The sequence below is a fragment of the Pyrus communis genome, chromosome 12 (genome assembly GCF_963583255.1).
Source record: "Pyrus communis chromosome 12, drPyrComm1.1, whole genome shotgun sequence".
NCBI lineage: Eukaryota > Viridiplantae > Streptophyta > Magnoliopsida > Rosales > Rosaceae > Pyrus > Pyrus communis.
This window is the reverse complement of record NC_084814.1, coordinates 15,260,615-15,286,652: the sequence shown is the minus strand read 5'-3', so window position 1 is coordinate 15,286,652 and position 26,038 is coordinate 15,260,615. Positions and strand designations below refer to the sequence as shown.

General features: G+C 34.9%; 2 protein-coding genes across 2 annotated transcripts; both read left to right on the top strand.

The window, feature by feature from the left end:
- Positions 1–15: 15 nt before the first annotated feature.
- Positions 16–1,301, top strand: LOC137710057 (uncharacterized). The gene is made up of 2 exons (XM_068449015.1): positions 16–778; positions 1,264–1,301. The coding sequence occupies exons 1-2, from the start codon at positions 16–18 to the stop codon at positions 1,299–1,301; spliced, it is 801 nt and encodes a 266-aa protein (XP_068305116.1).
- Positions 1,302–14,515: 13,214 nt separating this feature from the next.
- Positions 14,516–24,818, top strand: LOC137711142 (kinesin-like protein KIN-14J). Its single transcript, XM_068450350.1, has 22 exons — positions 14,516–14,885; positions 15,545–15,737; positions 15,932–16,089; positions 16,296–16,394; positions 16,846–17,080; positions 17,776–17,885; positions 18,003–18,086; positions 18,218–18,295; positions 18,392–18,484; positions 18,599–18,628; positions 19,713–20,054; positions 20,140–20,221; positions 20,316–20,411; positions 20,495–20,674; positions 20,764–20,870; positions 20,962–21,140; positions 21,296–21,460; positions 21,551–21,804; positions 21,936–22,099; positions 22,970–23,838; positions 24,201–24,298; positions 24,482–24,818. Exons 2-22 carry the CDS (start codon positions 15,596–15,598, stop codon positions 24,541–24,543), a joined length of 3,627 nt encoding a protein of 1,208 aa, XP_068306451.1. The 5' UTR covers positions 14,516–14,885; positions 15,545–15,595; the 3' UTR covers positions 24,544–24,818.
- The last annotated feature ends 1,220 nt before the right edge of the window (positions 24,819–26,038 follow it).

Genomic DNA, 26,038 nt, shown 5'->3' with positions numbered 1-26,038 from the left:
GTCTAATCCATGACCATGGCTTTGATGGTCAAGAACAAACTAGGGCTTGTTGATGGGACGATCAAGAAACCAAGTGATGAACAGATTGAAGAACTGCAACAATGGAACAAATGCAACAACCTGGTGAAAACGTGGTTGCTTGGTTACATGTCAAAGGAAATCTCGGGAAGTGTCATACATTGCAAGGACGCACGGCAGATGTGGCTAAACCTGCAGGAGAGGTTTTCTCATGTGACCATCGTACAATTATTTCATATTGAAAACGAAACCCATGATTGTGTACAAAGTGACATGACGGTAAGCTCTTATTTTACCAAACTTAAGAGTCTTTGGGATGAACGTGATGCCTTGTGTTCAATCTCGGCATGCCGTTGTGAGACCAAGCGAGAGATGATGATGTCATATGTTGAAACTCAGAAAACTATGAAGTTTCTCATGGGCTTAAATGAATCGTATGCTACGGTTCGTGGTAACACCGCGTTGCTAAAGCCACTGCCCACTGTAAACAAAGCCTATGCACTTGTCCTTCGACATGAGAAACAAGCTGGAGTCTCGAGTGGTAAGAGCATTGTTCAACCAGAAGCAGCGGTGTTCGCTGTGAAGGGTGCTGGACGTGAAACCAAGTCTAACGATAGTGGGCAACGCTGTGGTAAGTGCAACAAGACAAACCACACCACAAAGAACTGTCATGCACACCTTAAGTGCACCTTTTGTGGCTGGAAAGGTCACACTTTTGACTACTGTCGAAAGAGAAAAGCTGCTGCTGAAAATGAATCAGGTTATTCCTTGTCTTCCAAAGGGAATCAAGTTACATTGCATGACAAAAAGGAGGTGATGCCTAGCTTTCCTTTCTCTCAGGAAGATTGCAAACAAATTCTTCAAATGTTGAACAAAAACAAGTCTTCCTTCGTTAATCAAGTCGGTAATCCCTCACATGTTAAAGATCTTTCAGGTAAAGCTTTCTTTTTTACATATCATGGCAAGCAAAATATCTGGATCCTGGATAGTGGGGCTACGGACCACATTGCTTGTAGTCCTGATCTTCTCACGAATTCAAAACCATTTGAGAATCACACTGTTGAATTACCCAATGGCTCATTTGCTAAAGTCACCCATATTGGACAAATAATCTTTTCACCCAATCTCATTCTTGATAATGTCTTATGTGTACCACCTTTTCGATTAAATTTGATCTCTATCTGCAAGTTAGCATATGACTCACTCTATATCACCATTTCCCTAAACCATTTTTGTGTCATACAGGACCTACGCTCGGGGAAGATGATTGGGATGGGCATTGAACGGAAGGGGCTCTACTACCTTGACCCCCCTAAGAAAGGAACATGCAATAACGTTCAAGTCACTTCTCCTAGTCTATGGCACAAACGTCTTGGACATCCCTCTCCAAAAGTTTCTTCGTTATTTCCCATTTTCAATCATAAATCTTGTGCTTCCAATAATTGTTTGATTTGTCCATTAGCCAAACAAACAAGATTGCCTTTTCAATTAAGCACCATTTCTAGTAAATCATGTTTTGAGTTAATACATATTGACATTTGGGGTGGTTATCAAGTTGCGTCTTTTTCCGGTGCCAAATATTTTCTCACTATTATTGGTGTTCTCGGTTTTGTGCTATGTGTGCAAGGTGTCTTTTCAACAGGTACAACCCTTTCTGGATTATTCATTGTAATTTTGTCTACTGCATTGCATCAATGGAGTTTTGATTTATAGTCATTATAATACTCTAACTTGAATAATATTATTTTGTTGTAAGTAATGTTTTTTCCTGTAAGATTATGATTTCGGGTTAAGAAGACAAGGCCAAAGATATTATGTGATTATTTGAAATAGAATGATTTTTGCAGGGAGTCTGAATGTCTGTTTTGGCTACAGGAATAAAAAGTGAGTGAAAGGTAAAAGCTTTTCTCTCCCAAGCATTTATCACTAGCAATTACAGCCAGAGCCAGGTATAGGGTTTAGGGTATATCTCTCCTCTTGCTTTCTTTCTACGATTTTTCTGTCCAAATTTCTCAGAGAAAGTTAGGGTTTTGGTTTCCATTGTTGGATTAGATTTGTACATATTCCAATGGATCTCACTTTTATTTGATTTAACAGCATAATCTTGCTCGTGGTATTTTAACTTTGCTTTCTTTGCATTAAGATTGTATCTTTCTTGGTTTTCTATATAACCCATGTATTCCGTATATATTTTCTTTTGGAATTCTTTGTTGTTGCTATTTTTATGTTTGGTGTCTGAAGTTTAGGTTTCATCTGGTAGAAACTTGCATTACTGGGTTATAATCGTAAAGGTTCTATCAAGCCAGTTACCATAGGTTACATTGTCCAATTCAAGCCTTTCTTTCAAAATATTTTAGGGTTCTTTGTTAAACAATGGCAATGTGAAACTAGGAAGCAGATTTTTGTTGCTTAGTTGTAAGATACTTGAGAAGCTAAATATTACACTTAATCAAAGAACCCAGAAGGATGTGGAGGTTTGATTTCTTGGAGAAAAAAAAAAGGAACTAAATCTGGGAAGATGCTTGACACTCAGAAAAGAGACCTCCGGAAATTTATGCATGATAGTCGACTCTAAATCAAAATGTAAGGGAAACTCGACTTTGTCCAGTTAATGATTGTTTGGCATAGTTTTCTTATGAGATTTTTGGGGTGGTCCTTGAAGAGTTGAGGCGATGTTAAGTGAATCTTCGATTGAAATTTTCAACATTAGCCTCTCTTTTCCAAACCGATCAGTTATCAATTTGGATTTCCTTTCAAGTTTATTTTTTGTGTGTAACCATGACAGTTTGTAAACTACAGTTCAGATATGCTTTGTAATCTATAGTTCACATATGCATGCCTTCATTCATTTCACTTTTGTTGTTGAATTTATATGCTTTTATAACTAAATTTTGCTATTTCCTGAATATTTGTAGCTTCATGAATTTCAAATAATAAGGATTGTGGGGAAAGTGTATTCCTGGTAATGAAAAGAAAAGGGAGAGCCAGTGACAGAAATTGGTGAGGATCCGATCTTTCAAACACCAATTCTTCCTTATAAATCAAAAATTCCATTGCATTACTAATTCATGTTTACATTTTCATTCTCTTCCCCTTTTAAACAATTTTTTTAATTGTGTATGAATTGTTGCTTTCACTTAGTTTCTTTGATGACTCAAAATTGTCATATGAACCTGTGCTCTTTTATACATACGTTAAGTTCCAATTCCAAATTCATATGCATCTCTAGGTTCATTTCTTTCATTTTTAGAATCCTCAACTCCAATGGTTACCGGTTTTCCTTCATTTTTTTTTTCTTTTAGTAATTTATGTTTTAATTTTTCGTTCTCTTTCAAATTTCATAAATCCGAGTTTTTGAAAACACATACAATCCATGTTACTAACAAAACTTTTGATGCTTCTACACACTCATTGGTTGCAGACCCATTTGTCGAGGCTCGAAGAATAAGAAAGGGGGGAAAGCGTATTCTTGCCATAGATTTTCTGTTGGCAGTGAGCCTCGAAGAAAAGGGAAGGTGCTAACAGCGGAAAATGTGGCTGTGTGCTTATTTTTAACAAGGTTTGATATCTCTCTCTCACTTTCTTCAGCCCTCCTTATTTATATGCATGTACCCTTAATATCTATACAGATTAACCTCTCATTGGTAAAAAATATTTAATTATTATTATTTAGTTTATCATTTCACTTCTTCTAATTTTACCAATTTAATGCTTGATTTCTTTTTGCCAATTTAATTGCGTTCTCATGGATTACCCAATTGATTTCATTGCTTATTGAAAAATTTGTTGGATATAGCTTTTGATTTTCCTTTGATTATCTCAAGTAATAATGTAAATTCTGACCGGAACAGACATGGGTTTTTTTTTCCTGTAAGATTATGGTTTTGGATTAAGAAGACAAGGCCGAAGATGTTATGTGATTATTTGAAATAAAATGGTTTTTACAGGGAGTTTGAATGTTTGTTATGACTACAGGAATAAAAAACGAGTGAAAGATAAAAGCTTTTCTCTCCCAAGCATTCATCACCAGCAATTACAACCAGAGCCAGGTATAGGGTTTAGGGTATATCTCTCATCTTGCTTTCTTTCTACAATTTTTCTACCCAAATTTCTCTGAGAAAGTTAGGGTTTTGGTTTCCATTGTTGGTTAGATTTGTACATATTTCAATGGATCTCACTTTTATTTGATTTAATAGCATAATCTTGCTCATGGTACTTTTCGTTCACTTTCAATTTTTCGTAAATCCGAGTTTTTGAAAACACATACAATCCATGTTACTAATACAACTTTTGATGCTTTTACACACTCATTGGTTGCAAACCCATTTGTCTGAGGCTTGAAGAAAAAGAAAGAGGGGAAAGTGTATTCTTGCCATAGATTTTCTATTGGCAGTGAGCCTTGAAGAAAAGGGAATGTGCTAACAGTCGAAGATGTGGCTTTTTGCTTTTGTTTTCTTCATTTTGCTGAATGTTGAGACTTGAGAAAAGAACCTCTAATGTTGAACCCCAATTCAATGTGAAAACGTAACCTATTCATATTAGCATACAAACTTGATTGTTATTTTGTTCAATTTACACCTTTACGTTTCTAAATGAATATAAATTTCCATTTTGTATTCGCATTCAAAACATTTCATCTATTCCCACTCCCTTATAATCCTTATAAAAAAAATAAAAAATAAAAAATAAAAAAATAAAAAAGCCAAACGAATGAAGCTCCAACCAAATACTTTACTTTTAAATATTTGAGATCCATAAATGATCGTGAATTTTTAGAATTTTTACTTTGTGTTGGTGATGGGAATGAAGATGTTATTATGGATGATACCATGGGAGAGTGAGCATTTCATTAATCAATTAATTGCCAAAATCTTCCTTGACTTAGAGGATCATACAAATGATGCAACCTACATGGTGCAAAGGGCAGTGGTAACTCCTACAAATGAAGACGTTGACATGTTGCATGAAAAAATAAGCAATATGTTTCCAGGTTTAGAAGAGACAATGTATTCATTTGATTTAGTTGAGGATGACACAAGGAATTTGTATCAGCCAGAGTTCTTGAATTCAATCTCACTTGGAGGTTTGCCTCTACACAAGTTAACTCTGAAAAAAGGTGCTCCAATTATGCTTTTAAGAAATATTGATCGGAAATTGGGATTGTGTAATGGTATAAGATTATTGTGTCGTGGTTCTTAACGACATCTTATTGATGCTGAAATTCTAACTGGATAATTTGCCAGATCCAGAGCTTTCTTACCAAGAATCCCTCTCAAAAGTACTGATATTGTTAGGCTTCCATTTGAACTTACAAGAAAGTAGTTTCCGGTTAAACTAAGTTTCTCTATCACTATAAACAAATCTCAAGGCCAGACAATACCACATGTAGGCATTTACCTTCCAGATCACGTCTTCAGTCATGGACAATTATATGTGGCTTTATTGATTGGGGTCTCAAAGTCAACCACAACCGTGTTAGTAAAAAATGGCTCCATAATAGGCCAACAAGGAGTATTTACACATAATGTAGTATACAAAGAAGTCTTGCTTCATTCCAGCTAATTATGGTGATTCCTAATAGGTAACAACTTTATTAACGATAACCTTTCAGTATGCATTTTTCACTTACCAATTAACTATTTTTATTTGATTTTAATTTTCTCACTATCGTTTGTAGATTGGCAATGAAAATATGAAGCATCAATCATGAACAAATGGGTGGAAATTGCAGCATTGATGTCAATATGTAAACTTTCTTTTCTAAAGAAACAGTGACATATAGATTTTATGCGTATTGTGAATAATGTACATATTGTGATGTAGGTTTTATATTTTGATGTTTAAGTTATGTATTTTGCTACGAGTACTTTTCATCTACTTTTTTTTTTTATTTACATCTACTTACTATTGTTCATGGACTTTAGGTAGGAACTTGCATCCAAAATCCCATGTTGTTTTACAATTGTATGAATGACATTTTAGGGCGCGTAGCACCCGTGATGCAAAAATGCCTCTCGCACGCACGTTAGTGCTTGCGAAGAGGCTAGTTTGTTTATAAAAATGAAACCTATATAAGATGGTTTATCCATCTAAAATAGATAAAACCATAAAATTGCCCAGAAAATCAAATCTGAAGAGAAAATCCACTAGCACCGAAGTTATTGTAGAAGGGTGCAGACGTTAAAGGGGAGGTTCCTTAGCATCGAAGCCATCAAGTTAAGGTTGACGAAAAGGGAGAAAGAGAGGGCAAGAATGCCATTTAGAAAAATTTATTAAAGGGCACTGTTCATCCGCCTCCTTTGAAAAAATGTAGGTTTTGAGAATGAGCAAAATGTTTCTTCTGCTTTTAACTATTTTTTCATTTTGAATGACCCGTGATTTTTTAGAAAAAACATACTTAAAGAGTCTTCAAGGAAGATGTCAAAATCTTAGGTTGAATGTCATTGTGCATATTTGACATAAAAAACCTTTCCAACCGAAGTATTATTTGTTGAATAGATTTGAAGGCTTTATGATTTGGAGTCAAATTTGACATCAATGTCAGATTCATTTTTAATTCATTTTAATTGTGGATCCCTTATTCCACTAACATCTCAACCAATAAAAATTTTGTTTCAATATTTTTTTAATAATTACAACCATTTAAAACTCTATTTAAATAATAAAATACGATTGACAATTCGGTTTGAGAAGTACAAAATTTGACATAAGACTTCAAATTGCCACATCAACCATCAATTGTAATTGGACTCTTATAATTTGACATTTTCTTTAGAGATGATCTTACCAAACACAAGTTTTACTCCAGCTTTTTTCATAACCCCTTGTAAAATAATTTAAGTAGTACCAAACCTGGGCTTAAAGCACTTCCGCCCATTTTGATTTCGATCTAGAACTAGACTTATGGCAGTTACTATTCATTTAAATAGTAAATTATTCTGACTGTTAATATTTACTTTCCACTCATTGCGAATGGTAACTAACACGACTTTTATTATTCAGAATTATTTTAGGGACACTTAGTTTCATGTCCCTCTTGATCATATATTAAAGACTCACGCCTTCATGTCCCTCTTGATCATATATTAAAGACTCACGCCTTATTAGTTTAAAAACTTTGATTCAATTCCTCCATTTATTACATTGTGCAAACTCATCTTAACGATAAACATATATGCACCTTAAATTACTAACCTTGCCACTAAGACCTCCAAATTATCCAATCTAATTAACCTCCAAATTATCCCAAATTAAAAACACATAGCAGTGAAATCAAGCACACCAAATATCAGTTTAATTTGATTTTCAAATTTGACATAATCTGCACTGCTTACTGGTGGGTACAACCTGGCCAACTATAACCCACACACAATTTTCTTCTGTAAAATCACCCAAGCAATCCAAAAGTTGCAGAGTGCAAACTCATATCACCGTTAATTGTAGTATATTTGCGGAACAATTATTTATGTTTCAATCTTTGTACCCATGAACCAATATTTTCTTTTGTCTTTCTACCCACAAAGTGCAAATTAAACCTGCCTTTTTGTGTTCTCTTTGTACCCATCTATAATATTATCTCAGATTTATATGTACACACTATAATTGTACCCCATCAAAGGAATTGTGAGAAATAATGTACCAATTGTAATGTGGAGCTCAAATATACATGTTATAAAAATTGTATATGTAACAAGTCAAGAAAAACCATAACATGTTTATGTGTGCAATTATCCCAAATGCACCAATGGGTGCATTTAAATTCACATGTACCCGTTAAATAAATAACTTGAATTCAAACTAAGATATAAACGAAATAAAAAGCTTTCTCCCAAAACATATTTTGAATGTAGGAATTGATTAGTTCTCACTAATCTTATGAAATTTTGAAAAGTAATGAATTAATTAGGGTAAAGTATAAAAAATTACCTCAACTATTGGTGTCACGATACTTTCATACCTCATCTTTTAAAATTGACAATGTCATACCTCATCTTTAGAATTTGGTCCAATGTTATACCTTCCGTTACTTGGTCGTTTACTTTTCAGTTAAATGCTGATGTGGCTTGATTCGAGTCCCACTTTCGGAAGGTATAACATTGGACCAAATTCTAAAGATGAGGTATGACATTGTCAATTTTAAAAAATGAGGTATGAAAGTGTCGTGACACCAATAGTTGAAATAATTTTTTGTACTTTACCCAATTAATTACATTTATAGGTGGCATAAAGTTTTAAATGTAAATATGTTGATGTGTATAAAGTGGAAGGACTTTGATAAAAAAAAAAAATTAAAATCAATAAGATTTCAATCAAAGGATATTGGTGGTTGGGGATTGCATCCTAATTTCTCCAATATTTTATTTATTTTTAATGTATAATTCAAGATATGGACAGATGAGATTAGTTTAGATTGGGTGACTGTGATTATGATACGTGTCCATGTCTATCAAAAATCATGTTTAAATTTTCGACTAGTTTTCGATTGCTCTTATTACGTCACATGTCATCCTCTTATCTTCAGCCATATCTATTAGGAATCTTTGTTGAGCTTTTTGAGTAAATTTTGGTTGCTCTCATTGCGCCACGTGTGCAACCAAAATGGTCATTATTTAGAGATAGTCATTTGTTCACCAGGATGATGGAGCATCATACTGAAATGCAATCTTCTTATATTCATGGCGTACATTAACTTGACTTGATCAAACACAATTGGAGATTGAAAGAAAATTATGGAGCTTTAATTGTCGTTTGGTTCATGTTTTCTTGAATTATGTTGTTTCTTAATGCTTTCTTGAGTTTATGTTTTTTTAATGCTTTGTTCAATTATGATGTTTTTTAATGCTTTGTTGGACGATGTTTAGTAAAAATGCTTTTTTTATTTGTTGGAAAATTTTAAAATTTATTTATTTTTCATCTGTTTTGATATTTTGCTAAGTTTTCTGAATTTTTTTATAATTTTTTTATTGCCAAAGATAATAAGAATGGTTGGATTAAAGTGAGAATTTGAAATTGACGTCTGAAATGTGGCCCCGTGGCTCAAACATATCGAATGGAGTCAATCTCCCTTACGGGCACCTAGCGCAAAAAAATTAAAATAACTCGCTGATGTCAGCACCATGGATTTGGGCTTAGACTTAAAATTGAAATGAATGGAAATCGTGTGTTTTGTCTCTTTTTTAAAGTGAGTCCACCTTTAAAAGGCAATAATTGCCCAGGCAAATGGGCAATAGGCACATACTGCCATAGTGAATGGTGATTGCCTAAGTGCATATTCAACTTGTAAATGAAATGCCAAGGCAATTGATATTAAAAAAATTAATACTATATTCAGTTTCAGATAGGATTTTTAACTAATCTCGTCGCGCCACATATCACTATCCAAAATTACAATTTTATGGATAGATTTTCGTTTAGACTTTTTACTAATCTTGTAATATCACGTGTCACTCATGAAAAAAAACCCTTTTTGCTAGGGGTGGGTTTGGTTTTTTTCCGAAACTGAAAAACCAAACCGAATTTACTGTTCTGTTTGGTTTTTTTTTTTTTTTTTTCGGTTTTGGTTTTTTTCTAAAGAATGTTGTGCTAAAAATCGCAATCTCGAACTGTGATAATTACCATAGCAGGGGTAAAGCTATAAAATCAAAAGATGCATTGTGATTATACAGATAGAGACACAATCAAATTAACCACCATAATTTTTAAAGCTTGACAATGAGAAAATGCAAAGTGAAATACACTTGCAGAACAAATTTGAAATTACAAGAGTTTTACAACCTGATATAGACAATGAAAAACCTTCGCACACTTGCAGCATTGGCTAGTAACCATCATAAAAAGACTAGAAAAAACTGAACTTAAAAAAGAGAGCCATTTGCCTTCATCATATGCGAGACGCATGCCCTTTCGTACACATAAACTAGGAAGGATAAAGACGGTGAGTTGCGATCGCGAATGACAGAAGGACAAAGAACGAAGATGAAAGACGAAGGAAGGAATTCGTGATTAGGTTCAGGCAGGACGAAAGAAGAGGGAGAGAAGATAGCTGCTGGTGAGAAACAAAAGAAAAAGAAAAGGGAAAGAAGATAGCTAGCCTGCTAGGGAGGAACAAAAGAAAACGAAGAGGGAGAGAAATGTGGCTGCTAGGGAGAAAGCAGTAGAACAAAGACCTAAGTCCGTTGTTACTTAGATTTCTCTTAACATGTTTGAGCTTCAAGTTTACCTTTCAAAACATTTGAGTTTGAAAATTGGGCTTGAAATTAGGCTAAAAAATTAAATACCAGTATAAATAAATAAAAATAATAATATGTTCAGTTCTGTTTTCGAACCTCAAAAACCGAAGCTGAACTAATCAGCTTTGGTTTAGTTCAGTTTTTCACATCAGGTTCGGTTCTTTTCTGCCTCAGTTCGATTTTCAATCTTCTTTTTTGGGTTTTCTGTTTTTTGAACCCACCTCTACTCTACTTTTGCAACTCTTTTGTTTGCAGCCTTTCGACCATGAGGCCTAAGTGAATGATGGATCGTTGCCAATTTTGACACTTCAACGCGGTCGCCTTCCTGAACATGGGTCTTCTTCTGGTGTTGAGTGCATAGGGGTGTTGTTCATGACAAATGGTGGACCATTTCCCACAATTTTGTATTTGGGCCAACCTTGACAACATTCCAACATTCATGATGGGTGAATGACTTGTTCTTATTGACCGCATTGTACCAAGCTTGTGCTTGAAGCACCTACAAAAATTTGGGGAGCTAAAAAAAACTCAATTTAAACTTAAATATTGACAAAATTAATAAATAAATATTGATATCCAATATATTTTCACCACTTTGAAGATTATCTTGAGTTTGTTTGAGGCATTTTCTCCAACTAGTAAATTCTTTGTTGAGGGTTTTCCACTGACAAGCTAGAGATTGCTCCATTCTTTTATTGCCAAGATTTTTGCTAAAATCGGTATAAACTTTCTTCCAAAGTTGATGCAACTTCTGCTCATTATCTGTAATTGGGTTATGACAAATTCGAACCCAACATTCACTTAGAGTAACATCTTCAATGATCGACCAATTCGAGCCTATGTCATTAGCCTTTTTTTTTTTTAAAAAAAAAAAAAAAATTTAAATAGAAGTATTTGTAAACTTTGGAAGAAAGAGTAATTGGTTTGGAAATACTGAGATGTGATGTAGGGTGGAAGAGGATGGTGGAGTATTTATAGGAAATTTTTAATTTTTAATTTGCATTTTTCTGGTTTTTAATTAGCTTTTAACCGAATTAATATGGATCGTTATATTACATTTGGTTTGCAATCCAACAGCCTAGGTTATGCCAAGTGGGAACAACGGTCACTTCAGTTTTTTGAAACTTTAACCCCTTAAAAGGAAGGATCATTGTATGAGCGTTGGAAATCCAAGGCCCACAATCTGCCACATGCACCAACCGTTAGGTTTAAATTCAAATTATGTTAATTGTTGTAAATCAAACAATCAATAATTTTAATAGCTGGAAATCCAACGCACCAAAACGGGCGACATTGCCCATGCATAGACTCAGACACAGAGATTTTTTGTCGCCCTAACGCGCCTTTCATGGGCGCTTATCATGCATGCGCTTAACGCAAAATAAATTATAACGTGGCTGATGTCAGCTCGACGTCAGCCTAACATCACGTGGCACTCAGGCACACAGTTGGACACAGATAGCATGACTAAGAAGTTCGATGCTTCTAGGCCCACCAATTGGCCCATTTTTTAAGTTGGGCTTGAAGGTGCATTTTTTAGGGCTCGTTTGGATGTGTTTTTAAAATGACTAAAAGTGCTTGTAGAGAAAATGTTCTTGGGTTCCAAAAGCACTTTAAATGTTTTAGCACCAGTTACGTGCTTCTTCCATGAAGCATTTTAAGTGCTTTTCTAGAATTTATTAGCATTTTTACTAATGATTGTTTCCAAAAAAAAATTTCACCAAAATCACTCTTAGTCATTTTAAAAGTATATCCAAACGAGCTCTTAGTTTTTTGGGTTAATTGCCCTTGCCTTGGCAATTAGGAGTGGGTTGAGATTTCTCTTAGGACTAACAACAACTCAAAATTTGTGCCTAATAAGGGAAACAAAACCAACCTAAAAGCCCAACAATTTTTCTTCGGTTGACGTGCCTATTTACATATCTTATGACAAAAATAAAAGCCATTGGTTTAAACGGACGGACAAGATGAATCCTTTAGTTGAAGTTACGGAAAGCCCAAGACCAAATTTTCGTTGCTTCTTTTCGCTCCAGCCATTTGGAATTTCCTACTTATAACCGAACATAGGGTTTGGCGTGGCTGTATGGGGTAGGGATATGAGAAGATAGTCGACATTCGAAGGCAAAGCCACGACGACGGCGAAGGAGGAGAGGAGAACCTCCATGAAAGTGGCAACTGAAGAACCCTTTGAGGCTGCCAAAAACACAAAGTGATCCAAAAACTTTTTTTTTTAGCTTGGGCTACACACCTTTAGAACCTAGAAGCAAATATACAAATTTTCCATTTAATATGATTTTTTTTTTTCATTCGAAGAATCAATAATTTTAAATTTTAAATTTTAAATTTAATAAGAATTATTTTGTATCTTTTAAACACCAAAAACCCAGATTTTGCAGAGAGGGATGGCGTAGAGAGTGAAACTGAGTATTGGATTGCAAAGAGAGATCAGTGGGGTATAATAATTATTCTTATATATTAATACATTTAATATTATTTTGCTGCTCTGAAATTGAGAATTAGAGGTCTTAAATTTCAATTTTTTTTTTCAGGCAGAAATTCTAAACTTTTATATTTATAAATTCAAACAGGGGAATTGATGCATTTTAATTTTTAAAGTTTGACATTTGTCAAAATTTCAAATTTATTTTCCTCATTCAAACATAGTATAATTTACATTTGCCGGCGTTAGCACATAGATATGGTGCTTGATTGGTTTTGTTTCACTTATTTTTTGTTCATTTAAAAACAACATTTCCAAATGAATTAAAAAGTAAATTAGCAAATAGACTACGGCTTGTCAATTGAGATTTTAAATCAGAAAACCTATTAAAATGATAAACTGCAATACTATTTTAGATCATTGTTTTTTTTTGTTTTTTTTGTTTTTTTGGGTAGAGATGCTCTAAAACTCCTATAAATAATTAATATATTTTTAGATTGTATCTCTAATTAAATAAAAAAAAATAGTGAAAATTCGAGACAGTTGCTTCATTAAACATTCAACATAACATGCATAAGGTCACAAATGTGACAATATCATTACTCACATTTCTTTTACTATTGTATTTTTTAAGGGAGTCTTAACGAAACACTTATGGTATTGTTCACTTGTAACGTTAAAGACATTTTTATTCTAAAAAGTCACTCCTGCAATTATTCAATTACAACACCTTTTTGTCATTTTGATTAAAACTCAAAGTTTTCAAGTTATTTTCATTAGTTTTTCTATTTTTTAACTGAATGCTCAAAACAGTTACTTCATCATAACTTTAAACAAAATAAAGAAAAACATCCAAATCAATAACTAATTAAATAATTACCTTTGTGCTTTTATGGTAAAATATCTCCTTAAAATTTTGCAAAATGTGAAATTGAGTTTTATTCTTAAAAAGAAATATTCCTTATTAATCATTGACAGTTAATGTATTAAACAAATTAGGGTTTTTAACCAAAATGATCTTTGAAATTAGCATAATTCTTCACTTTTGTCTCTGAGATTTAAAATCCATGACCCATAAGTTTGCCCATCATCAATCATTTTAGTTATTCCGTAAATAAATTGTTAAAGAATAATCAAAATAACAAAAATATCATCAATTTAGTGACAACATTGATAATATTCTTATTATTTTATCCTTGTTTAATAGAAAATTTTCATTGAATGTCCAAAATGATTGATGGTGAATGACCACTTCTATTGATTTTCAATCTCAGAAACCAAACTGATGAGTTATGCCAATCTCTAAAGGAGGAGGATTCTCTCCCTTTCCCTCCTTTCCTATTTGAAATGTCACGGTTAAACCACGTTAAATATTTTTTACAAAAATAACAATCAATATGTAAGAGGAAAGAAGGAAATGAGATGAGAATAGGAGGGAAGAGAATCCTTCCCTATCTCTAAAACAAACTAACAAATTACTTAATACGGAAATGGAATAGATAAGCCGTAAGCATGATGCTGTCTTAACCTGTGCTAGCTCGTGAGCTTTAAATTAAAAAACAATAATAATAATTTACGTTTTTAATTAATTAGTTTTGGTTGTCCGAACAGAAAGGCTTTAATTGGAAATTTAAAATTCGAATAACAACGACAAAGACAAAAATACCAAGGCGGGAACCTCACTCCAAAACTCGAGGAGGGACCAAACGGTAAATGACAAAAATTACAGGCCCTTAGTCCGAAATAAAAATTTAGAAGGAAATTATAATCCCAAATTCCCAACGAATCCCCCATATCTTTCTTTTCACTCCCTATTGTCCCCAACGTTTGCTTCCTCTCTCTTCTCGGACCTCAAAAATCGAATTAAAAAAAAAATAAAAATTTACAAAAAAAATTTATTTTTAATTTTAATTTCTGAATTTTTCTTAAACGGATCGGTCCCCAGAATTCCAGCATTTGTTTTTTCCCTTCCGGCATTTGCAATTTTCGGAGGAATTTCAATTCGAATTCCTCCGGGAAGCGCTCTCTCTCTTTCTCTCTCTGTGGTGTGATCTCTCTGGCGTTGTGGTCCAATCAGGTTCGTACCATATTTGCTGAAATTAGGGTTTTTGTTTGCCGATCTGATAGTCGGATTTGTGGTTCTTCTCTTTGGGGTTTCAGAATTGGACAATGCAGCTGGAAGTTGTCTAATTTGAAAGGTGAGATTTTGAGTTGGAATTTTGTTTGGGATTTCATTGTCATTTCTTGGGTTTTTGATGTTTTTTTTTTTTTTGTTGGTGGATGATTTGGGTCTGCTTGGTTTCTGGGAAAATTGAGGGTAGGATAAGGTAAAGGTAGGAGGAGAGTAGTTATTTGGTATGTAATTGTTTAATGTCAGCCAATTCTATGTATATTTGTATATAATTATTTATGTACATATATTTGAATGTGTGTGTGTGTGCCAGTTGAGTGTGATTTTCTTATTATATGAAGTGTGTACGAAGAAAAGGATCGATGTACTATATAAACTTTGCTTTCTTTTTTCGTGTGTGGGATTTTCGTTGATTTATTTAATTGCTGAATTTGGTTATGAAATTTTCAATCTTTCTTAAGTTATTTGATTATGTAGTTGGAATGCCAATGCATCATGACAGCATGAAGTTATGAACTACTAACTTTGCAACTGAGGAATGGTACTTTAGATGATTCGTTGATTTATACATAATGGGACATGTGCACAACTGGCGTTCGTTGTTTCCTCAGGGAAATTTGTTGATGGATTTTGTCCCCCTTCTTAAGATTTTGGTTCCTTACCCGTTACAGAGACTAATTTATTTTCTTTTTGGTGTATGTGCATCGTATTATTGTTTCCTTGTAGCTGCGTATCCTCAATTGATAGCAAGAACAGGACATTCCTGGAGATTATATCATGAACACTCAGTTAGAGTCACACAAAGATGCGAATGGGGGGTCAAAGTCACACATAGATGAAAGGGAGGGGTTTGAAAATTTAAATGGGACTTCAACTGCAAATGCTGAACCAGTGGAAAATTTCGGCAGCACAATTGAAGGTAGTAAACTCTCTCTCTACCTCTCTCTCTCTCTCTCTCTCTCTCTCTCTCTCTTTTCTCTCTCTCTCTCTCTCTCTCTCTCTCTCTATATATATATATATATATATATCTCTGGACTTATGTAAACAAAATTGGTCCCATTTGGAGCTCCTTCTTCCCATGATTTACGTTTGAACTCTGTTTCCTTTTTGCAGACAACCAGATATTATCGCTGGTTGAGTGGTTGAATTTTATTGTTCCTTATTTAAGATTGCCATTGGATGCTTCCGAGGAGGAACTCAGAGCCTGCTTGGTTGATGGCACTGTTTTATGCAGAATTTTAAATAAGTTGTGTCCTGGTTCAGTTGAAATGGTAGGATTACTGTTCTGGTTTGTTTGCTTATAAACATCTTTGTGTATTAATTTTTCTATGCTTCACGATTGTTAAGGTTGTTTCCTTCTATTTTTTTTTTAATTTTTTTTTTTTTTTAAGTTTTATTAGTTCTGTATTTGGTAGTACCTTTTTTTATTTTTTTTTATGTTGTATTCTTCCTCTGAATGTTTTTTGCCCTGATTTAGGGAGGGAGTTCGGACCCTGGTTTCGCAAATGTCAAGAGGTTTCTGGCAGCTGTGGATGAATTAGGATTCCCTCGCTTTGACCTAATAGACCTAGAGCAGGTAGTTCAACTGATATTTCTCTGACTACTTCAGTTTTGAACCCTTTCCAAACTCGTGGATTATATACTTCTGGTTTCATAGAAGCTATTTTAACCTCAGCACAATCATGAAACTGAGCAACCTGGTCCCTTTGGTTACATACAATAAAATTAAAAAAGCATCGTGTGGCCAACTTGGCCTTAGCTCTGTTATCCACAGAGTTCTGGGTTTATTTTACATGGGGTGTATGTACCAACTGCAAGAGGAAGCTTGTTCTGGTTCCCTATAAAACCATAATATATATCTCTATCTGACCAGCCCAATAATAAGTCCTAGGTTCATTCAGAATTATACTGGATGGATTGTCCAGTACCAGTATTTGGTGAGGTAAAATAACCCTTGGTTCTTCACTATCTTTTTTAACTAACTCTTAATTTCCTTGTATCAATTGATGGTTTGGGATTAATTGCAGGGTTCTCTTGTGCCAGTGTTGCAATGCCTTGGTGCACTTAAATCTTCTTTTGATTTTGGTTTTTGGGGAGAAAACAGTAAACACCTAACAAGGACAGAAAGTGATTTGTTGGGGGTAGAATCTTTAGAGGGAATTGATCGTTCCCAAGGGGATATCTCAACATTTGGACAACAATCTACTCAAAATAGACAAGATACTCAAGGAAATTCAAGTGACTCAACATCTCAAGTGACAGGTAGGAAATCATAGACTTGTATGAAGTATGAACATACATGTAGGAACAAATTTTAGAAATTTTATTTGAATATCTCGGTTTAGATGCTTTAATATTTTCAAGAGTTTTTTGTGGTCATCTAACTGGTGCACATGAGAGAAATCACAATAATGGAACTCAACTTAGTTTTTGGATTTATCTTGTTAAAAATTTAGGCTACTTTTTTCTCAGCTTTGCTTGCAAACATGATCAAGAAGAGCATACATAAAATTAAATGTGGTAAGTTGTTTAGGGTTGAAGGTATTATTTGTACCACTTTCAAGTGAGAAATCCTCCCTAGAAAGGTATCTATGACTATGACTGTTCTCTATGTTTTTGTAGTGATATAATTTTGTCCATGATGCTGGTCTGTGTTAGATTTTATTCCAATTATATGCTGCATATATGAGATCATGTAGACTGTGTGCCAAGCAGCATTAGTGCTCAACTGGGTGAATCTAGGTGTTAGAGGGGTAGGGTTTGAAGCTAGATGTGTGAGACCTTTTTCTTTGGGGTACCTTTGTTAATACTTAAGTGCAACAGCCTTATAAAGTTAGACTGGATGTTCGGAGTGAAAGGGTGGCGGGTTGCGCATGTTATTTTGATTTTGTTTTTGCATATGTGCGACAATATTGTTAATACATTACTTTTGTTTTCCTTTCCCCCCTTGTTTTCAGATCCATCAGCTGATTTAGTACATCATATTGGACAGCAACTGAAGCAGGGGAGTTTTGTTGATTTCTCAGATGCGAAGATTTTGGAATCCGTCAAATCAAGCAGTTTAGATGTAATCTCTTGACCCTTTTGTTTCTTGTTACATTCTGTTAGGTGTACATATAATGATAAGTTATTGCTGTATCTTAGTGAAACTTTAGTTCTATATTGCAATTTTTCTCTGTTGCAGAATGCATCTACTCGAGCACTTTTCAATGTTGGGAATAAGATTCTGGATGACAGTATCGACAGAAACAATGGTGATGTACCTCATGTATGGCCGTAAGAGGATACATGGACACCAGTAAAAGCGTTCATGAATCCATTCACAGTTATTTATTTTCTTTTTTGTGCTGTACATTTTATTTTGTATCTCTAACTGTTATCTGTTATAAAAAATTTCAGTGTGTAGCATATCTTCTAAGAAAAGTCATGCAAGTGATTGAACAGAGATTCGCAAATCAGGCAGTGAACTTGAGAATTGTAAATTCTTCAGGCTTTGTTTTTCTCAAGAAATATCATGTTCTTATTCTATTCATGAGTTTTAAGGGTTCAAATTTTCATGTTGGGTTCTTGTAGCAAAACAACATATATAAGGCCCGTGAGGAGAAGTTTCTATTGAAAATAAAAGTACTTGAAACCCTTGCATCTGGGACTACCGAAGAAAATGAGGTACACTGACTATTATGTTTTTGTTGATGCTTCCCTTTTTAATTTTAAATTATCATTTTCGATATTAATCTAATCGATTTTCATTTGTTGTTCCTTCTTCCCATCTTCCTTTAGGTTGTTCTGAAACAGCTTCAGAATATCAAGGTGCAATTTCAATCTTTTATTCCTATCTTGAATTTAGCAATGACGAAGTGTTTATTACTGTTGATTCTTTGATTTCAATGACTTTTTTTGTCTTAAAACTCTTTGAAACACGTGTATTTCTTGCACATCTTCTCTTTTACCCATCTTTTGAATATCTCATCCATTCAAATCCATATGTTCTTTTTTGTTAACATGATATAGCCACGTGAGTTAAGAACTATGCACATGTGTTTGTTATGGAATCATGGTTAAGGAATGGGTTTAGTGTTCTATTTTCATGTTTGGTTGGTATAATTAGTTTGTGTTTTGCTTCCCTTGTCTAAATGCAAAAGTTTTTTGTAAACCCTGGGAAAGAAGTGGGTTTCCTGGACCCATTAGCTTTGACTTCATAAATGAGTCATAATAATGACCGTGCCCTTAACTCGATGCTTCCAAGGAAAAAGTCTTTAGTGTCCTGATAATAAAATACTTCAACTATTTCTAAAATATTGGACTGAGAATAGCTATTTTTCACTTCTTCCTAAGAATCCTACTTCAAGGTATAGGTACAGAAGTCCGGAAAACTGATTCTGCTATACAAACCCAACCTGTGAATCTATGACTTAGTGTAGATAGCTGTGTAATATGTGTAACATGTATGCTGTTCTCATATGCTTTCTTGGTTGACATTCTATGAAATAACACTTGTTGGGGAAGCATGCGTGATTTATTTTTATTAATCTTGTCTCCATCTATACCTAATTTGCTAACTATAGACTTGGAGCTAACGGAAGACTTGGTGCAAAACTGAGCGAATTGGCATTCTAGGATTCATACAGTTGACCCCACTTAATGGGATAAGGCTTGGTGGTGGTTGTTGTATGTGTGTATACCTGATTTGCTGAAGAGCCTGCTATTGAATTAAGGATAATTAACTTTTTAATATTCTCATCTCATCTAAACTATGAAAATGCTGATTAAATAACAGAACAAGACTCTCGGATATTATTTGTAAGATACGTTTTCATATGTAGAAAAAGGCAGGCGATCTTGTTTTAGGAAACTTTTATATAATTGTTATAATATGGTTATTATTTTCTTGCAGCTTGAGAAGTTTGATATAGAGGAGCAGAAAAAGCTTGAGGAGGAAGATGCGGTGCGATTAAAGGAAGAGAAGTATCACAGGGATTCAGAGATTTCAACACTGAAACAAGAACTAGAATTGGCCACAAGTCGACATGAAAGTTACTGCCAGAAGTTAGAGGCAAATGCAAAAGAAGCTAAACTTCAACTGGAAAGGAAGTTAAAAGAACTTGAGAGCATACTAACAGATTCAAAGCATAACCAGAAAGAACTAGAGGCATCTTTGGAAAATGAATCAGGGAGATGGAAAAATAAAGAACGCACTTATCAAAGTTTCGTAACTTACCAATCTGGAGTTTTGCAGGTTTGTCGTTGTTGACTTTAATTTTGTCTCATGGATTCAATATGTTGACGTTGATTCTACAACCTGATATACTGATGCTTGACAGGAATTAAGTGGCGCTTTGGAGTCCACTAGACATGAAATCTTGAAGACAAAAAGAAGTTACTCCGAAGATTTTAATTACTTGGGTAAGACTGATAATTAATTTCTAATTTTGCTGATAATTTGTAATGTTTTCTTGGGAAGGGCATCTCTTCACAATTTATGCTTTTCATATTGAAGGTTTGAAGCTTAAAGGACTGACAGATGCTGCTGAAAAGTATCATGCTGTTCTTGATGAAAATCGGAAATTGTATAATGAGGTTCAGGATTTGAAAGGTATATTGTCAATTATAATAATGTTATTATCATATTTTGAATTGATTTTGGCTTGGTTGGTTATGATGCTTTCTTTTATGAAGGTAATATTAGAGTGTACTGTCGAATAAGACCATTCCTTCCGGGTCAAAGCCAAAAGCAAACCACCATAGAATATGTTGGTGAAAATGGTGATCTAGTTATTGCAAATCCCTCTAAACAAGGAAAAGACAGTCGCAGGCTGTTTAAATTTAACAAAGTATTTGGTCCTGCAGCTACACAAGGTATTTAATATCTAATACTGTATAACACGGATGTTGGCATTGATTTTTGTCATTAATATTGGCAAACTTATATTTACCTATGTCAACAGAGGACGTATTTTTAGACACCCAACCATTGATTCGTTCTGTCCTTGATGGATACAATGTTTGTATATTTGCCTATGGTCAAACTGGTTCAGGAAAGACATATACCATGGTAAGAGTTTATGTATGTTTTTTGATTTCTCAGATCAACAGTTGAAATTATTTTTACCCGTGTCTTGACATATTTTTTGTGTTACTTCTAGACTGGGCCTAGTGTATCATCGACAGATGACTGGGGTGTCAACTATCGAGCATTAAATGATCTTTTCCAAATATCTCAGAGCAGGGAACACTCCATAGCTTATGAAGTTGGTGTTCAAATGGTAGAGATATATAATGAACAAGTTCGTGATCTACTCTCAAGTGAGGGTCCCCAAAAAAGATATCCTTCATTCCGTTAATTTGTGTTACCTTTTCAAATGCCACGGTTGAGAAGTGGGTGCTTGTGTTGACTAATAGTTTTGTTCATATTTATTTATTTGATATGATTCCTCATTTTGGTATTACAAAAGATTTGGTTTCCTTTAACTTGCACACACTTGGGATTTGGAATACTACCCAACCAAATGGGTTGGCTGTCCCTGATGCAAGCATGCATCCTGTTAATTCAACTGCAGATGTCCTAAAGTTAATGAATATTGGGTTGATGAACCGGGCAGTTGGTGCCACGGCCCTAAATGAAAGAAGCAGCAGATCTCATAGGTTATATTCTGAGTAGAGAGGTTTTTTGACCGACATTATATTAATTGTTCTGCCATGAGACATGCTTTTTAATCAATAAAAATGGTGCAGTGTTTTGACTGTTCATGTTCGTGGCGTGGACTTGAAGTCTGACACTTCAATGCGTGGTAGTCTACACCTCGTGGATCTTGCCGGAAGCGAACGAGTGGATCGCTCTGAAGCTACTGGAGATAGGCTTAGGGAGGCACAGCATATAAACAAATCACTGTCTGCTCTCGGGGATGTGATTTTTGCTCTTGCACAGAAGTCTTCACATGTACCGTATAGAAACAGCAAATTAACTCAAGTGCTTCAGAGTTCTTTAGGTACTTGTTCAATTATTTGGTTTCATTCTTGATGACAAGTTCATTGTTATGGTATGCAAGTTATGTTCTATAATTCTCACCATCTTCAATTTATGGATTGTTTATTTATTGCTTTGCTTCCCTAACTGTAGGTGGTCAAGCAAAGACACTTATGTTTGTACAGCTGAATCCGGATGTTCAATCCTTTGCTGAAACTACAAGTACACTGAAGTTTGCAGAGAGGGTTTCTGGTGTTGAATTAGGTGCTGCCCGGAGCAACAAAGAGGGAAGATATGTGAGAGAACTTATGGAACAGGTACAAATACTTATTTTTTGAATATGTCTACTTAGATGTAGTTCCCTTGTGCCTTTTGGATTAAGTTAAGATAATTTCTGTTACCTTTTCAAATTAGTTCACTATATTGTAAAATAAGTAGAGGTTAAAGAAAATTGAATGTCCTTTTGATTCGTTTTCTTTGTTTCCTATGAAAGTAATGGGTTGTCCACTAGGAATGCTATTGCTGGTCATTAACTCTGTTCCATTTAAAAAAAAAAAAAGGCAAAAAAGTAGCTCGGAGGTTTAGTGAGCATTGCAGGCACCAATGGAATAAATTTGCTATAACGAGAGTTAACTGCATCTGGAGTTCCTTTAATGTTAAGTGTTTCTGGCTTCCCACTTCAAATTGCTGCTCAGAGAGCAGAGCATGCACCTGCCACGTGTGATGGTGCCCTATTTAGCATGTCAACTACCAATAGAGAATAGTTCTAACATGAACTTGCCTTTTTCTGTTTAGGCGCCCTATTTTGATGCTGTTTCCAGCATTGCCTCTGGGTCTATTCCTGGTAGACTGTTGAGAATACTTTGCATACTCAGTGACTCGGTGTATGTAATAAAGGAAATGTTGATTGAAAGCATTTGTTCCATGGTAGCTCATAGGAGGGGTATTTTTCATGTTCACATTATGACCTCCCAATACTGTGGCTTTTGGGAATAAAGCCTCAATGATTGTAGGAGGTTTTCCTTTGGCCAGAAAAAAAAAGTTCCCAGATTAATATTATTGACATTATCAGCTGGCAAGATGAAATATCGGGGTTGCAACACTGCAAAGCTGACAAATATTGTATCCCCTCAGAATTAGAGAGAAAATGTTTTTATTCAATTGTGTAATTCTGTTAAATATTGCAGGTGGCATCCTTCAGGGACACAATTGCTAAGAAAGATGAGGAGATTGAACGATTGCTGAAGGTTAATAGTAATGGGTTACCCCGTGGCATGAGCTCACTAAGATTTGCGTCTTCCTCTCCAAGAAGACATTCAATTGGGTCTCCTCGACTGAGCCAAAAAAGTCCACGTAGAAGACGCTCAGGATATTATAGTGATAAGCGTTCTGAAGTTAGTTCTCAGCTGTCAATAGATGACCTTAGAAATCGTAGGGAAGATTTTCCTCAGTCAAAGAATGGAGGTAGTTCTCAGTCAATGGATGACTTTAGACATCACAAGGAACATACAAAGCATGAAGGTGAGGCAAACCATTCTGAAGATAGTTCTCCGCTGTCAGCAGATGACTTTAAAGATACTAAGGAACATTCGCTTCGGTCATATCATGGAGGTGAGACAAAGAGTCCCGAAGCTGGTTCTGATAAGTCACTGGATGACTTTAGAAATCATAATGGCCATTCAACTCAACCAAAGTATGGAGGTAGAGGAAAGCATTCTGACGGCAGTTCTGAACAGTCAATAGATGACTTTAGACGTCACAAGGAGCACTCGACTCAACAAAAGCATGGAGATGAGTCAAGTCAAAAAATCATTGAAGATTTTGAGCTCTTGGGCTTTGGTGAGGAAGATTCTGGGGAGAGATTAAGCGACATATCTGATGGCGGTCTCTCAATGGGAACAGAAACCGAGGGTTCCATGGCCAGTTTTATGGAGTTTTCTTTTTTCCCTGATGTTACAAAACCAACAGAAAATACAAATGCTGGAAATACAGAAGTCACAAAAACTCAAGCTGAGAATGCTCGAGGCGAGAAGACACCATCCCAGCGCACAGTAAGGTGAGTTTCCCATTTCCTCACAACCTCGTGTGATTGATAACGTGCTATTTTGTTAGTAAGAACAATAATTAATTGCTGAAATTATCTGGGCCACTATTTAATTGTTGCTGGCTGCACTTGTCATGCTTGACATTTTCTAAATTGCCAGAATGCTGGTTGACAGTATAAAAGGTTGCTAACTTTTCCTTCTGAAATTCTCAACTTTTTTATGCACCATTTGTTAATTGGTCAACGTTTCAAAATTTTGATTTGAATTGAGGTTGGAACTTGGAAGGTTTCATATTTACCAAACTCTAGTCATTAAACACGCTTCATTCCTTCAAATCTAATGCTTCAATTGTTCCTTTCTATCTGGATTCAAGGTTTGCACCATCTAAACTTCCAAAGCCATCACCTAAGTTAGCAGAAACAAAGGCTACTCGGATGTCAGTTATCAGAAGTTCCTCAAAGGCTTTGCCAAGTATGTATCTGAATCCTTATGTCTGCATTTAACAGTTGTGTTGTATTCAAGCATTAGACTAGCAGCTATTCATTTACTTTAACCGTTGCTACTGTAATTCTCCAAACCTCCGTTCCCTCCCCCCTTCATTTCCTTCTCTCGACGCCGCCCCTTCTCTTTACTCATTCCCCTAATGCATTACAGGTCCTCGGAAATCTACTGCCGGCAGCAGCTCGTCAGTGAGGTCTTCCAAACGCTGGAATTAAAACGTGATCTGGACGGCGATAGAGTTTAACTTCCCTGGCATTGTTCTCAGAAACTCACTGTACTAATGCGATTTGAATTTCTGCTCCTACTAGTAGTCTATTAGTAGTTTCCATTTGTCTTGATATTGAAAAATGGCAACTGGAGACTTTAGACTTTGACATTGTACTATATGTACTTAAGAATCAATAGTATAAAAAACTTCGATTTTTGGGATCTCTCCATTTTGTACACTATTACCCTTATTTTTTTTATATTATTTTTCTCTATTTTAATTTCACAATCCTTTATTTTTAGAGAAATGCTAAGGAGATCTCTCAAAGGTGGAACTCTGACCCTCCGCCGCCTCATATTTTTAGCATAATTCCCGTGCTAACATTATAAAATATTGTGCCAAAAGTATGAGGTGGCGGATAGTTTTTGGATGAATTATTTATTTCTTCTTAATTTAGGTATAATATTACAACCAATTGTTTGAACATAGGTGAATATGATACACCATGTGACAATGCTCAGGTACAGTATAATCTTACCGTATTTCTGTATTTTCGTACATATTGAGTACATAAACATAAATCAAATTCTCTTGTTCTTTCGAATTAAAGAAGGTAAACGAGTTGAAAGAGAAAATGTTACAAGATCTTCCTCGTAAAACGAAATTAAGAAAGTCGTCCATAAAGCTAATGGAAAAATTGGAATGTACCAAAAGAAAAGACAATAAAGAGAAGTAATCAATAAGTTCACTAAAGATGATAATTGACAGAGAATTGACTAAAATTTCTTCTTCTTTCTCCGATCCTTTTTGCTACCGTGACTGTTGAGGTTGAATAGCAGCTGGTTGGTTGGTCTGCCCGTCGGAGAACCGAAAACATGAACCTGGAAGTCGGAGCATCCCAGTAAAGTCCAATTTCATCACCCTCCTTCAACCTTCTCCTCTTCGCAAACTTGCCCCACCTTCCATTGAGAAGGTAACTGTGGGAGCTCTTCAATACCTGACACTCAAATTTGGTTTGAATTCGTATCGCAGTTGCATACTATAACTCTGGCACCCTTGCTAGTTGCTAACCAAAACTCTTTCGACAAATTCGTGGTTCCAGTAACGCAGCAGATGGTTAGCCATGTTGTGTTCCTTTCAAGTGCAAATATAAGGATAGGATAATGACACAAGTAAGGGTGTCGAACCACATGGACTGATTAGAACTCTACAAATGACTAGCTTTTTGAGAACCCTAACTAAGCAATGAAAATGAAAACTGAATTTAGATTTTTGTTTTGAAAGCTAAAGTAACTTAAATGCAAGACAAGATAAAGATGAAGGATAGATTGATTCAGAAACAATGGGAACGGAACTAGGGATACTGATTTCACCATTACAAGTCAATTCCATGAAAATTAAGTCAAAACGCATTCAACTCTCCAATCTGCAACTAGTGTTCGTTTTACTTATTTATGATCATCCATTTGATGTGTGGTTGTGATCAAATGCAAGTAAGAATC

Excerpts from the sequence above, each read along its gene's own strand:
- LOC137710057 (XM_068449015.1), top strand. The coding sequence starts at position 16 with ATGGCTTTGATGGTCAAGAACAAACTAGGGCTTGTTGATGGGACGATC. Across the intron at positions 779-1,263 it reads TGCTGCTGAAAATGAATCAG|GACCTACGCTCGGGGAAGAT; the intron begins GTTATTCCTTGT and ends TGTGTCATACAG.
- LOC137711142 (XM_068450350.1), top strand. The coding sequence starts at position 15,596 with ATGAACACTCAGTTAGAGTCACACAAAGATGCGAATGGGGGGTCAAAG. Across the intron at positions 17,886-18,002 it reads TCAAATCAAGCAGTTTAGAT|AATGCATCTACTCGAGCACT; the intron begins GTAATCTCTTGA and ends TCTCTGTTGCAG. Across the intron at positions 22,100-22,969 it reads TGAGAGAACTTATGGAACAG|GTGGCATCCTTCAGGGACAC; the intron begins GTACAAATACTT and ends TAAATATTGCAG.